The sequence below is a fragment of the Leptonychotes weddellii genome, chromosome 14 (assembly GCF_054177405.1).
Source record: "Leptonychotes weddellii isolate Sample4059 chromosome 14, ASM5417740v2, whole genome shotgun sequence".
In the NCBI taxonomy this organism is placed as follows: Eukaryota; Metazoa; Chordata; class Mammalia; order Carnivora; family Phocidae; genus Leptonychotes; species Leptonychotes weddellii.
Genome location: NC_138382.1, coordinates 8,660,828 through 8,676,161, shown reverse-complemented (window position 1 = coordinate 8,676,161; position 15,334 = coordinate 8,660,828). Strand labels below are relative to the sequence as shown.

At 46.9% G+C, this 15,334-nt stretch overlaps 1 protein-coding gene across 11 annotated transcripts in view; it reads left to right on the top strand.

The window, feature by feature from the left end:
• The window catches only part of KANK1 (KN motif and ankyrin repeat domains 1), a 170,671-nt gene that overhangs the window by 149,586 nt on the left and 5,751 nt on the right, over nucleotides 1-15,334 (top strand). For 8 of the 11 annotated variants that reach the window (XM_081802809.1, XM_081802804.1, XM_081802805.1 and 5 more), the window contains 5 exons: nucleotides 6,299-6,496; nucleotides 7,144-7,252; nucleotides 8,405-8,647; nucleotides 10,033-10,120; nucleotides 13,308-13,527. In XM_081802809.1, the coding sequence (XP_081658935.1) occupies nucleotides 6,299-6,496; nucleotides 7,144-7,252; nucleotides 8,405-8,647; nucleotides 10,033-10,120; nucleotides 13,308-13,527 (858 nt within the window). The remainder of the gene's footprint in view (nucleotides 1-6,298; nucleotides 6,497-7,143; nucleotides 7,253-8,404; nucleotides 8,648-10,032; nucleotides 10,121-13,307; nucleotides 13,528-15,334) is intronic. The other 3 variants (XM_081802808.1, XM_081802811.1, XM_081802810.1) reach the window with 3 other exon arrangements.

The window sequence follows — 15,334 nt, the reverse complement described above, 5'->3', positions numbered from 1 at the left end:
GGTGTGCTCTCTAACGACGATGGGTCCTTATCAAGTTCAGGCCATTGTTCTCGGGCCATTCGAGAGCAGCCAGAGTTTCAGCACCATCCAAAAAACGTTTTCTGGCAATAGAGGTGACACATTACCTCTGATTCCAGCGAATGAGGACTAGTTCAACATTTAATGTCGTTCTTTGCCTTGCTAGTTAGTCTCCACAGAACCCTGGCGACTTTCCATTGAATTACATAGGCACTTAGGGAAGGCTGTCCGTTCCCCAGCACGGCTCTTGGCACTGGAGAGGACCCAACCAAGAGCATAGCACGGAGGGACTCCAGGGGCTCGTGTTCTTACGGCGGAGACACCCATGAAGCCGAGAAAGCAGAGGGTGGGCATACTTTGGTCTGGACACTTAAGTGCTGCAGGACATGGAGGGAGGAAAGAGACCTCTGTGGACTAGCACCAGAGGAGAAGGGCTATAGAGGAAGTAGATTCGGGGCCAGCTTCGAAAAGAGTGTGGTTCAAGTGCACGTACTGAAGTTTGCTGAAATTCCAGGCTGTAGAATGGTCTAGTAAAGAAGGACACAGGTGGGAGTGATGACATCACATGAGCCCTGTGAACACATGGAGGGTGGGAAGGGTTGAGCAGTAGAACTCCCTCAGGCGGTCCATTCATCATGAAGGACCCTCATGTGCCTGCTGGAGGGGTTGGCCCTGCATGGGAGAAGTTCTGAGAAGCCCTAGTTGACGCAACAGTGCTCTGATGAGGAACAGTGGCCTTGGCGGGGGGGGGTGCGAGGTGGGCAGATTGTCTGCAAAGGAGGGCAGGGGCAGTGTGGATTTACTGAGTTGTTAGAAATGTTCTGTATCTTAATGAGGAAGGTGGTCACACAGGCGTATGCATTTACCAGAACTCACTGAACTCCACAATTGTGCATTTTCTTGTATATAAATTATACCTCAACTTATAAATATGTTTTGAAAGCTGTGTTCAAAAAGAAAAAAAGAGGGGCGCCTGGGTGGCTTAGTCAGTTAAGCATCTGCCTTCGGCTCAGGTCATGATCCCAGGGTCTTGGTATCGAGCCCCGCATCGGGCTCCCTACTCAGTGGGGAGTCTGCTCTTCCCTCTGCCTACCCCTCCCCTTGCTTGTGCTCTCTCAAGCTTGTTCGCTGTCTCTCAAATAAGTAAATAAAATCTTTTAAAAAAAGAAAAATTAGGGGTGCCTGGGTGGCTCAGTCGGTTAAGCGTCTGCCTTCGGCTCAGGTCATGATCCCAGGGTCCTGGGATCAAGCCCCGCATTGGGCTCCCTGCTCTGCGGGAAGCCTGCTTCTCCCTCTCCCACTCCCTCTGCTTGTGTTCCCTCTCTCGCTGTCTCTCTGTCAAATAAATAAAATCTTTAAAAGAAAAAAGAAAAAAAAGAGAAATCTATGGATCCAAAAACTTAAAACCCAGAGCAACCAGTGGAAATCTGTGACAAGGATTCCTGTTCAGATATCTTACAGAAGTTTTTCTGAGAACATTGGAGAAATGTGAATACTGACCATATACAATAATCTTTTAAAAAATTTTTAGGTTTTTTTTAGCGCTATAATTATTTTTTAAGAGCTCTTTGAGGAATATATGCTAAAATCATTATGGACGGAAGTGATAGACCCTCTAGGTTTTGCTTCCAAACACCCCCATGTGAGTGGGTGGAGGAGTCTAGCTGGGGCCCAAGCTCTGATGGCTCTTGAAGCCCAGGATGGGCACGCAGGGATTCATTATACTGGTGTCTGCTTTTGTATATGTCTCTGGTTGCAAAAATAATAAAAAAAAAAATTGGGGTTATTTGCATTTTAAAAGTCCTCGCTGGTTCTTTTTTTTTTTTTTTTATGTTATGTTAGTCACCATACATTACATCATTAGTTTTTGATGTAGCGTTCCATGATTCCTTGTTTGCGTATAACACCCAGTGCTCCATGCAGAACGTGCCCTCCTTAATACCCATCACCAGGCTAACCCATCCCCCCACCCTCTCCCCTCTAAAACCCTCAGTTTGTTTCTCAGAGTCCATAGTCTCTCATGGTTCATCTCCCCCTCCGATGTCCCCCCTTTTATTTTTCCCTTTCTACTATCTTCTTCTTTTTTTTTTTTTTAACATATAATGTATTATTTGTTTCAGAGGTACAGGTCTGTGATTCATCAGTCTTACAGAATTCACAGCGCTCACCGTAGCACATCCCCTCCCCAAAGTCTATGACCCAGCCACCCCATCCCTCCCACCCCCCATCCACTCCAGCAACCCTGTTTGTTTCCTGAGATTAAGAATTCCTCAGATCAGTGAGATCATATGATACTTGTCTTTCTGTGATTGACTTATTTCATTTAGCATAATACCCTCCAGTTCCATCCACGTCGTTGCAAATGGCAAGATCTCATTCCTTTTGATGGCTGCATAATATTCCATTGTATATATATACCACATCTTCTTTATCCATTCATCCGTCGATGGACATCTTGGCTCTTTCCACAGTTTGGCTATTGTGGACATTGCTGCTATAAACATCGGGGTGCACGTGCCCCTTCGGATCCCTACTTTTGTATATTTGGGGTAAATACCCAGTAGTGCAATTACTGGGTCGTAGGGTAGCTCTATTTTATTTAACCCCCATACTGTTTTCCAGAGTGGCTGCACCAGCTTGCATTCCCACCAACAGTGTAGGAGGGTTCCCCTTTCTCCGCATCCCCGCCAACATCTGTCGTTTCCTGACTTGTTAATTTTAGCCATTCTGACTGGTGAGTCCTCACTGGTTCTTGAATAGGAGCATACTTCGTGAAAGTGCTTCTCCAGGAAGAGTGTGCTGGCGCTTGGGGATCGGAGCGGCTGAGCCTTTGGGGAGGTCACCCCTCTAGCTCTGCCGTGCTGTTGGGGGGGGGGTGGAGAAGGAAGAACGGAGGCCAATGCCCTGCTTTGTTTACTTTGCTTACAGTAAGTCAGAGTCTTCGTTTTTGCTGTTGGGGAAGCACATCCGGTCACAAGGGCACTGCATATCATCTGGAGGGCCACACCCAGTGTTGTGTGTGTTTGCTGGGGGAGGGAGGTGGATTTGTGGAGTCACCTGGGAGGCCCCTTGCCTGCAGAGCTAGAAGACGGACTTGTGCTGCTGGTTCACAGACAGAGTACTGCTCACACGGTTAGGAAATGTGGGTTCTGGTCCAGCTATGAAGTCACCAAACCTCCCTGGCTCAGAATTCTTAGCTTGGATACATGAGAATTAAAAGTTAGGTGATCCCTAATGCCTCACTGTGAACATTTTGCCTCCCTCCACTTTTTTTATTAGAGGGTCATTGTTTGACACCAGTACTTTCCCAAGTGGGCCACATGCATCAGAGTGTCTTGTGGACGGGTCAGTGGGGATGTCAGAGACGCCCACCACTGGGGCCCCATTGCAGATCCACAGCAGGTGCTTGGGAATCTGCATTTTAGCACATATCCCCAGACGGTTCACATGAACAGAGTTTGAAGAGAACAGTTACAGAATCTATCATGGTGGTGGTGGGTTTTTTTTTTTTCTAATTGCCTCAAAATACAATCAGTATTTAAATTTCTTTTCTTCTGAGGATCCAAGCAATTTCAGAGCTTTAAAAAAAAGAGAAGTTGGGCGCCTGGGTGGCTCAGTTGGTTAAGCGACTGCCTTCGGCTCAGGTCATGATCCTGGAGTCCCGGGATCGAGTCCCGCATCGAGCCTGCTTCTCCCTCTGACCCTCCCCCCTCTCATGTGCTCTCTCTCTCCTCTCATCCTCTCTCTCAAATAAATAGATAAAATCTTTAAAAAAAAAAAAAAAGAAGTTGTGATCAAATCATTATCATCTGGCATTGCTGTGGGTAGATTTAAATTTATTTGGATTAGTAACTCATGTTTATAGTGCATAATTTAGGAAGTCAACACATGAAGAAAAAAATTATAGCAACCTGTAATTCTTTAGCCTTAGAAAAGCAGTGTTAAATAGGTTTGTTGTGTATCCTTCCAGACTTTTTCTAATATGTATACATATAAATATAATTATTTGCCAAAATAGGTTTATTTTCTCCAAATGATTTAATAATATATATATATATATTTTTTTTTTAAAGATTTTATTTATTCATTTGAGACAGAGAGAATGAGAGACAGAGAGCATGAGAGGGAGGAGGGTCAGAGGGAGAAGCAGACTCCCTGCCGAGCAGGGAGCCCGATGCGGGACTCGATCCCGGGACTCCAGGATCATGACCTGAGCCGAAGGCAGTCGCCCAACCAACTGAGCCACCCAGGCGCCCTAATAATATATTTTTATTTTTATTTAAGATTTTTATTTATTTGACAGAGAGAGACACAGTGAGAGAGGGAACACAAGCAGGGGGAGGGGGAGAGGGAGAAGCAGGTTCCCCGCAGAGCAGGGAGCCCAACGCGGGCTCGATCCCAGGACCCTGGGATCATGACCTGAGCTGAAGGCAGACGCTTAACGACTGAGCCACCCAGGCACCCCTAATAATGTATTTTTAAAACTCACTAACACACTATGCTTATCTTTCCGTGCTAAAAATGTCTACCTACATCAGCATTTTTAATGGCTGCATAGAATTCCTTTGCATAAATGCACCAGAGCTTATTTCACTAGTTTCTTATTGATGCACTGTGGTGTCTGCCTCTTCCCGCTGTTTCACTCATGGAAACAGTGAACATCCTTCTGTATCTTTTTGTACATCCTTCGGATAAAATTCCTAGAAACAAATTGCTAGTCAAAGAATTTTCTTATTTTTTTAAAGTGATTTTGAACACAGTTAATATTCACTCTAAAAAATGGCAAATACAGAGAAAAGTTAAAATCTCCGTAGCTTCCAGATAACTTTTATATATTTTTCTAATAGGATCACATACGTAGTCTTATTATCTGCTTTTCTCGTTTAACCATACGTTGTAAACATCTTCCCTTGTCAGCCACGTTTAAGATACTGTGATACACCTAGATACAGTAATTATATGCAATGAATTGATATGATTCTTCTGCTTGAGTCAGTGAACAAATATTAAGTACCTGAAAGACACAAAAGCAATCTAGTAGATGTGAGGAGAGAGAGTTGATCCGAACGGTTTGGTGCCCTCAAAAGTCTTACAGACTAGAAGGGAGTCTTAGGCGGTCCCAGGTCCCTGTAAGAGGGTCTGAGAGCTGGACTGTGGGAGTTAGGGAAAGAAAAGTCATGTTTAGTTAGGTCAGGGAAGGCTCAGAAGAGGGTGACCGAGGGCTTGACCCTGTGCAGGTGGGGAGGAAGAAGCATTCCAGGTAGAGGAGCGTTCTCTAGGACGTACTGTCAGGAAAATGAGAGACGCCCACTCTCACCATCCCAGTGACTGGGAGGCAGTTCTCCCCTCAAAAGGGACCCCAGACGTGGTGGGAGATAAAGGTGGAGACGTAATGAGATGTGTCAGGCTGTGGGTGGTCTAGAGTATGTGGCTAAGCATCGTGGACTGCGTTTCCTGAGCAGAGGGGAGTGTTTTTTAGCTTTGCTCAGATTTGTTGTAGCCAGAGTGCTGATGGGATTTGAGGGGCTGGAGTTTTGCTCATCAGCTGCGTGTGTGAGGGGCCGTGGTAAAGGAAGAGGACGGTCAGGATGCTTTGCTGCCAGCCCGACCCGAACGGACCCGGATGGTAGCAGCCGGGGCAGAGGGAAGAGAAGGAGGTGGAAGGAGAGGTCTGGGCGGACCCAGATGTGGTGATAAAGGGAAGGTGGAGGGTCAAGAAGGCCTTGGGGTTTGAGTCTGCGTGGCTTCCATAGTAAGCCATATATGCAAAAGGAAAACACAGGGAGAAAAGCACTTAAGAAAATGATGAGTTGGAAAATTAAAACAAAAAACAAGTTTAGCCCCTTTCGTTTGGTCTTTTTTTTTTTTTAAAGATTTTATTTATTTATTTGAGAGAGAGAGAGAGAGAGCACACGAGATGGGGGAGGGTCAGAGGGAGAAGCAGACTCCCCGCCGAGCAGGGAGCCCGATGCGGGACTCGATCCCGGGACTCCAGTATCATGACCTGAGCCGAAGGCAGTCGCTTAACCAACTGAGCCACCCAGGCGCCCTTAAAGATTTTATTTATTCATTTGAGACAGAGAACGAGATAGAGCATGAGAGGGTCAGAGGGAGAAGCAGACTCCCCGCCGAGCAGGGAGCCCGATGCGGGACTCGATCCCAGGACTCCAGGATCATGACCTGAGCCGAAGGCAGTCACTTAACCAACTGAGCCACCCAGGCGCCCCCTTTCATTTGGTCTTAACATCACATGCTTCTACCCCCGTCTCCTTCCTCACAGGCAGTGGTTTGGAATACACCTGTAAGTGTGGAGGCCTTCAGGCAGGAGCTCCGTTCCACACCCAGACCGCCCCGCCTGAGCAAGCAGTGGGGACCGTGGAAGGGAGACCCCTCGGCGGCCAGGACGCCTTCCCCTCTCAGGAAGGCACGCTGTCCCCCGTGAACCTGACGGACGACCAGATAGCCGCCGGCCTCTATGGTAACCTTCCTCACTCAGCCCTTCTCAGCCTCAGGATTCTAGGATCAGCACTGCTGGTACCCCAGTCTAATGTCAGAGTGTCTCATAGGTTGACCTGGAAGAAGCATTGACCTAAGAAGTGTTAGGAAGGTAGGCCTAGAACATCTTTAAAAAGATTGCTGAAGAAAGGAGTGTGCCGTCCCCTGAAGAAAACTCATCTGATTTTGTGAATTATGAAATATTTTGAATAGCATTTCACTCCTTCGCAGTCTGGCAGGCATAACTTCTTCCCAGATTATCTCAGCTAAAAGAAAAGAACAATAATAATCCCTATTTTAGTGCCTACGTGGTTCTTGAGGCCCGAATAAGTTATGACCTCACTTTATAAACAGTGAAGCCTGATGCAAATGCTAGTTGTCAGTGCTTTTGTTATGTTTGGAAGTGCTGATGGTGGATTTTTTTCCCCATTTAAAGAACTTCAAATTATTTTCTTTACATGCATACATCTTTCCAATGGATTTTGTGCCAGCTTCTCATATGCAAGTGCCAAGATCTAAATTTACATGAATGAGAAAAAAAAAAGAACATGAAGAAAGATTTCTTGGTCCCTTAACTTGCATGGGTATGAGTTGTGTTAATTTTGCTCACCTTGATTCCCTTTTTCGCAGTATGTACAAACAATGAAAGCACACTGAAGTCTATCATGAAGAAGAAAGACGGCAACAAAGATTCAAATGGAGCAAAGAAGAATCTTCAGTTTGTCGGCATTAACGGAGGGTAAGGAAAGATGCTACCAGTCAGTCTGTACCTGGTCTGTCTGTCTCCTTCGCCTCCTGTCTCCTCAAGTCCCATTTCAAGGTGCCCAGGCTGGGCTTCAGCCACATCTTGGTGACGGAAGATCCCCTCAGAAAGGTGCATTTGGGCTCCTCTCCTCTTCTTGCTGTCTTTAAGGATGTGTCACTCTTGAAAAGACACCTGATGACGCTGAGCAGTTTACATCTTCCCACCTCTGATCTGAAAACAGTAGTCTTCAACAAAAGTAGCAGGCGACAAGTGTCCCACGGAGTTGGACAACTTGTTCTTACCTGTACCAGACTCAGGAACAAACAGAAAGAGGCGAGAGCATCGCTCCACGGGCTGGTGATGGTCATCCACTCCTTCACAACGGGTTATTTTGCCTAGCTCTCCATGCTTACATACAAAATTGTAGGGCCTTTCACTTGACCAGTAATCCAGCTGTGCCTTCAGTTCCTTACTTTCTAAATAGAATGTCTGTTAGCTCCTCATTCCTTCTTACTGGGCCAGATAAATAGTGAAGGCTGTTTGTCATCCACAGTTGAATCAGAACAGCTAATCTATTAATCCATATACGGCCTCGGCTTCAACAAGAAAGCACTAATGCGGTTAGTTTCGATAATATTTATGGCAAAGCATTACATAAAGATGTAACTTAATGGGGCCTATTTTCTGAATCTTTGAAGTCTAGTTGGGTAGTGCGGCCGAGGAGTTTTTGGAGGGTGTGTGCCAGAGGAACTATCGATTACTTACCTAATCTGTTCACCATGACACGGGAACAATTAATGGAGCAAAATAGGAAGAATGTAAGGGAAAAGAAAAAAGAAGGAACAGAAAGAAATGAACCACTGCGGACCTGGCTTTCGTGAAGTAAATTTCCTTTGATTTATCCTAAGCGAGAGGTGCTATATATACATATTTTTTTTTCCTACAAGTAGTATAATGATACCAATTGGCAACTCAAGTTATGCCTTCTAAGCCAGAACCCATTCGAAACCACCAGATTTTTAAATAGACCTTACTTTGAACTTCTAAATGCAGGGTCTCAAAGTGGTTTCTCTGCATAAGAGTTTTTCGGTCACGGGGTCTTTCTGGGCACACCTTGCATCTCCTGAACTCCCAATTGCCACCTAGGTATGAAACAACTTCAAGTGATGATTCCAGCTCAGATGAAAGCTCTTCCTCCGAGTCAGATGACGAGTGTGATGTCATTGAGTACCCTCCCGAGGAAGAGGAGGAGGAAGAGGAGGATGAAGACACTCGGGGAATGGCGGAAGGGCACCATGCCGTTAATATTGAAGGTTTCAAGTCTGCCAGGGTGGAAGATGAGATGCAGGTTCCAGAATGTGAACCTGAGAAGGTGGAAATCAGAGAGAGGTGTGGTACACTCCCCTCCCCTCCCTAACCCTTCCCACGTTCATTGTGCCTTTGGCAAGAGAACTGGCCAATTAGGAGATTTCACCATTGTAACTATTGGTTGGGTCTTTCCGATCCCCAAAGGAGAGCTAAACTTCATCCTCAGAGGTATGACCGTCGTGTCGTGATGCTAATAAATACAGGTGCGGAGGGAGAGAACTCCTAGATCTCTCAGAGTAGCAAAGAGAAGGGCCTGATCAGGCTGCCACCTTGTTTCCTTTAAATGTATTTGCTAGCTAATTTTATGTGTGGAGCCACCATCCACAGAACTATTACGTGCCGTTAAAGTTTTCAGTGTTCCGACAACCCACCTTATATTTGAAGGCAGTGTTAGAATTTTGTGTGGCCAGCACATGTCTTTTAAGATTTCAGATTTTATCATTAGCCATTCATCTTGATACAGGTCAGTACTGTTCTAATAGGATCGCTGTGTGTGAAAGGAGCGGTCTTTTAGCCCCAGCTGAAGATCACATTCACTTCAAAGATGATATAATCAGTCACATGTCTGCATTTTGTTGCTCACTGAGTGATAGGGAACACCACAAGAATGGGTTTGGAAGTCTCCTAAGCAGCAGCTGAAATACCCAGTAAACACTCTGGTTGGCTGAAACACGTACCTAACTATGTAGCAAATTTTAAAGACTGCTAGCAAATGTGGAATCGATGCTTATAAAACAGAGAATAGAACAGATGGAAAATTCAAGATGGTTTTTCACTGTGTGGAGTATAAATAGAACATTTCAGAAAACTTCTGTTTAATTTTGCAAATGAAAGTTTAACTGCATTAACACAAGGTAAGTGTTTCTAGTTTATATTTCCAAGTATTTTCACATGGCTCAGGATCTTGTCATCTAGGTTTTTTTTTTTTTAAACAGCTTTATTGAGCTATCATTTATTTACCGTATGTCATCTGATTTTTCAGTTTAGATTTTCATGGGGGTTAAACATTTTCTGAGTGCAGATGTGTGGTTTGCTGGTCAGCATAATAGATCTGTGGTAATTCTGACCTCTTCAGCCTCTTAAGAGTAGAAACATTTTTGGGAACTTAGAATAAAAGGAATAAAAAAGTTCCACAGGTTATTCCATAATGTCATAAAGGCCAAACAGGTGAAGCTGAAAGCTGCCCATACGGAAAGGCCTGAGCTCTGGGTGGAGACATTGGTTCTGTACGTCCTCGGACGCCTAGGGGAGCCCACTCCGACCTCCAGGCAAGCACCTTCCCCCACCACGAACCTGCTGAGGTCCACTTGGGGCCTCTTGTCTTTTAAAGGGCCATTGAGTTTGCAATAAAAGTGACTTTCCTTTGGTGGCCACTCGTGAGCTCTCTTTCTTTTATCTTGTCGTAGGTATGAATTAAGTGAAAAGATGTTGTCTGCCTGCAACTTACTGAAAAATAATATAAATGACCCCAAAGCTTTGACCAGCAAGGATATGGTGAGTCTGCCCTCCAGACATCATCCCCTGTCTGTACAGATTACCCGAGTGGACACCAAAGTCAAGGTGTCTCTAGCCGGCCCCCGAGCTCTTGTTGCCCACACCCCGTGCCCCCGAACTCTCTCTAGCTCGTGTAAGCAGAGCGAGCCTCGCGTTGCCCTGTTCACACCGCCCGTTGACCTCAGGCCCTGCAGCGGACACCCCCACCCTCTACTTTTCTCGGCAGTGAAGCCTCTGTGAGACGCATACTTGCACACGGGAGGGAGGGCTAATTGCAGTCAGTCGTCAGGTTTCGACACATTCTGCTTCCGCTCCCAGAACCTTGTGATCCAGGGAGAAGAGCCACCAGAGTTGTTGTGTTTTGTTTTTTGTTTTTAAAGTTGGCCTCTGGTTTTTTAAAAAGCAGCCTCTCTGGGCCGAGGTCAGCATTCCTTTCAATTATGAACGTGCGTGTCATGTTCCTGGGTGGAATGCCGGCGGCCGCTATTTTTAAACTTCGGAGTCACTGCGCTTTTCATCTGTGCCCAGTTTGAGAGACTTGGAAGCTCACAGCAGTGAAGCTGGTGGTTGCTTCAGGGACAGGAAGGACACGGCCCAGGGCAGATGAGCATTTCTGGGGCGACGGTGAATCGGACACCACGGCGAAGTGTGTCGCTCTTCCCCATGGGGCTGGTGGAGTTTTGAGGTGCGGCTTCTGTCCCAGGTCAGACCCGCCCTCTGGCTGACAGTTGTCTTCAGCGCGCTGAGAAGACGTAGGTTCTCCCGTTACATCAGACAGCGTTGGCATTTGAATCTCGGCACCTCGTCAACGTGGAGTTTTCTGCCGCATAACCCAAGTCAGCAGCGAGTGAGAAGGCCTCACGGGATTGTAGAGTGATGAAACCAAAATGTTAGAACTGGAGGGGACTTGAGGGATCCCCTCATGCTGGAAGGGCACTGTTTTCCTCGTGGACGACACGCACAATCTGAGGGAGAACTGGGACTGTTGTCACAGGCGCGAGGCGCGTGGGCGTGCAGACCTGTGAGGCCACGGTGTCCTGGTCTTCTCTGTTTTAACTGAGGCCCTGAAGATGAGGAGTCTTGTCCAGAGCTAGTTAACTAGCTTCTCGTTAGTACTGGGGCTAGGTGATACTTCTCCAATACTGGTCCATGTTTTATTTATCCTTTCTCAATCGTATTACCTTATCATACGGCATCCTTTTTTAAAATTACGGTTGTGCCTCATATTTGTTTCCATCGCTATAGAAACTTAAATTTCTCAGAGCCAACTGTGTCTTGACATTAAATTAGCGAGCTGAGAAAGGCACACGGCGGTGATGTTTACAGAAGAAGATACGAAGTAAAATCCCTGGCCTGGGGCGGGGGCGGACCCAGAACTCCTTCAGTATAAACTAAATTTCTGTCTACGCCTCAGTCCCAAGAGAGCAAAACCATGAAATGTCACTGCAGTGTTAATATCTCCCACGAGGTTGAACCTGAACTTAAAACTGGTGCTTCTGGACCCTAGATCTTAGAGCTAGAATATACTTTGACCATTCTCAAAATACCTGGTCATATGGTCTTCAGGGAGGACCATCCATTTCTCTGGCCCCAGATTGCCAAGCTATATTGTCACGCACACACTCCGTGGTCAGTTCCTTTTTGGTTAAACTGAACTCACTTGACGAAAACGCGTTGAAGGAATTGCGCCGTGAAAAGTGGTAGACACACACGAACAATCACAGTGCCAGGGCCAGTAACCATAACAGGACGCCACGTACACAGCAGTAACAGAGTTCAACACCCAAACGACACAGATTCCCCTCTCTCCATGTGAGGACGGGCTCCAGAGAGATAGAAACCTGAATATGTAGAAGAATGAGCAGAAGAAAGCATTAGATGAATTTTTTTCCCACCCCAGGACCCTTTTCATCAAGTGCCGCGGAATGTGATTGAATGGGCTAAAACCAAATCATCAGTAGCTGGATGATAAAGATGCAGAAGCCAGGACAATTCCAGCTCCCACTTCTCTGTAGAAAGGGGACCTCTTGGGTTCTGGTGCTGTTGACGTAGGCTTTCCGTCTTTCTTTGGTCTATTTCTAAACTTTTCAGGAGTAAGCAAAGCACAGATGAACGGTAAACTCGTGTAAAAAGGGCTCACGGAAGAAGCATTCTAGTTCCTCCCGTCACCAGCGGTGGTCATGGGCAGTCTGCCTTGAACTTCTCGTGGTCCGGGTTTGACTTGGTAGCTCCTGAAATAAGGCCCATGTTCATGTGTCCACAGCCTGAGGGAAGGCATGCACGGGGCTCCTGGTCAGATGCAGATGATCCTAAATGAGAAATGTAATTTGTTTCAAACCTGCTTTTTAATCCCTTTCCATGGTTGAATGTTTGTCTTTGGGATTGGAGTGGGAATGGGGCTGGCTACACCCTCATGGCCTTTCAGCCCAGTGCTGTGGGGATGTTGAAGGAGTTAAGGGTGGTCTGGATAGGAAGAAAGCAGCATAAATTCAGTGTGGGTGAAGTAATTTCTTCTGTCCTGAGTACTCTGAAAAATCACATGCAGGGCCAGCATAATTACTTAATGTTAATAGTTCAAGAATCAGTGAAGCCAGGCCTACGTGTTTTTTGTTTTTTTTTTTTTTTTAGAAACAGCATGAGAGGGGATAGGGTCAGAGGGAGAAGCAGGCTCCGCGCTGAGCCGGGAGCCCGATGTGGGACTCGATCCCAGGACCCCGGGATCATGACCCGAGCCGAAGGCAGTCGCTTAACCAACTGAGCCACCCAGGCGCCCCAGGCCTACGTGTTTTTATGTGTATTGCCTCATTTGTCCTCATCACAAGCACTGTGGGGAAAAGGTATTTTTATTACCCCCACTTTGCAGATGAGCAAACTGAGGCACGGAGTAAGTATCTTCCCCAGGAGAGCACAGCTCACAAGTAGCAGAGCCAGGATTGGATCCTTGCAGTAGAGCCCCTGAACAGTGCTGCGCGGACTCTTTTCGCAAGTTAGAAACGCCTGTGGTTGAAAGTCCGGAGCGGTGCCCCAGTTTGGAGTCTGAGGCTCCTCTTAGGGCTCCGGGTTTCATGCGTTGTTCTCTGAGAGCCGATTCTCGCTGCGTACACTGACTATAAAAGGCCTCGTTTCTCGGGCTTTCAGCTGGGCTATAAATAGAAGGACTAACGGCCACTTGCTGGTGTCTTGGCAGCGGTTCTGCCTGAACACCCTGCAGCACGAGTGGTTCCGCGTGTCCAGTCAGAAGTCAGCCAGCCCGGCCATGGTGGGCGACTACATAGCGGCGTTCGAGGCCATTTCCCCGGATGTCCTCCGCCACATCATCAACATGGCGGACGGCAACGGCAACACGGCCCTCCACTACAGCGTGTCCCACTCCAACTTCGAGATCGTGAAGCTGCTCTTGGACGCGGGTACGTGCGCCTGGTCTCTTCCCTGACCGCGCTCGGGCGGTCACTCCGCTCAGAGAAGCCGGCTGACCCGCTCCTCTGTGCCGGCACCGCCCCGAGCCTCCCCCATTGCTTTTCCACGCGCTCTGGCAGCCATGCCCTTCTTGAGTCACTGGGGGGACGCTTGACCCGGAAACCGCCAGGTCCGTTTTGAAAGGAGGTTGCGAGGCTGTTCTTGCTGCGGTTCAGCTGCGTTCGGGCGAGGTGTCTCCCCGGTGAGGAGCGCGCCTCGGGGTCCCTCCCGAGCTGCGTCGCGCTGGCGGGGCGGGACAGAGTGCTGCTCCCGGGACCCACGTCAGCTTCGCTGGTTGCAGGCTGCCACTGCAACGAATTGTGGTAGAATCGTAACCATTCCCACCGAAAGAGACCCTGTTGCTGGGGACTCCGCGTAGAGTGAAGAAGGTGTCGTTCTCGTATCTGAGCCCCAGTAACGAGAACAGTGAAAACCCTTGTTTACAATTGGAACATCCCATCCCAGAACATAGCCACTGCGTGTCTGATACACGAAGCGAGGGTGTGCTACATGGAAGGGTCCCCTTGGGAAATGGCGAACTTCCCAACTTTTTGTTCAAATACAGTAGCCCAGTGGTACATACAGTCCCCGAGTCACTCTGATTTATTTTTGAAAGACATATTTTTACTTCTAGTATGTGGCTGATAACAGAATTTATAGTACCTCGGTCTTAAATTAGCGAGCACACAATGTGAACCTTTGATTTAGCATATGCAATAAAATTGTCAGGTTTCCCCATACTGCTTCTTGGTGCAGCTCACTAATTTCTTCTACTCCGTTTTGGGGAAATTAGATTAATGCAGAGAAGTAACCAAGCAAGATTTACCCCCTTTTCTAAGTTGGCTTATTCCCGGCAGACGGGACTATGTTAGGCTAAAACTGCTTCCATCTTAGAGGAAGGAATTCCAAGCCTCCTTCCCTTTAGACTTTCCAGACTAGAAACAGAGCTGGTGATACTGTCAGCCCACGTTGTTGTTTATTTTTTTAAAAAAAGATTTTATTTATTTATTTGAGAGAGAGAGAGCACAAGCTTCAGGGAGAGGGAGAAGCAGGCTTCCCGTGGAGCAGGGAGCCCGATGTGGGACTCGATCCCAGGACCCTGAGATCATGACCTGAGCTGAAGGCAGACACTTAACTGACTGAGCCACCCAGGTGCGCCCCCACATTGTTGTTTAAACAGAGAAGTGGATAATATCCAGAAGAGCCAAAAACAAGATTTCTGATTACTCTTGAAAGTAACAATTTAATCTACTTTTGGAAAATTTGTGTGGACAAGATATTTTGGTAAATTAAATGGTTTTGGTAAATTAAAGGGTTTTGGTTAATCACCCTACTGGATATACCTGACCCTCTACTGCCCACCGTTACAGGCTGAGGCTGGGGCTCCGTCCAGCGTGTGGGTGAACGTAGTGACTGCAGCCTCTGTGAACGACTGAACATCACAGATGATGAGGAGCCTCAGAGAGCTCGTTGGTTCACATGCTTCTCCATCACACAGCTTTTTCTTTCTCCTTTTCTATGTTAAAAAACATGCCCTTTGTGTAAATGCCATCATGTCCCTACTGTGCAGTTATTTTTGAGCGTAAGGCAAGTTTGCACGGTATCTTCTCACTCCTTACGGTAGAAACATCCTGAACATTTTAACTATATATGGTCACACATGAAAGCTTCTTTCCTGCACTGTGCATTCCTTTCATTTTATTAGAAAGTGCTAAAGGAATTTAAAAAGGATCGCTGAGCCCCCAGTGCCTCCTTAAG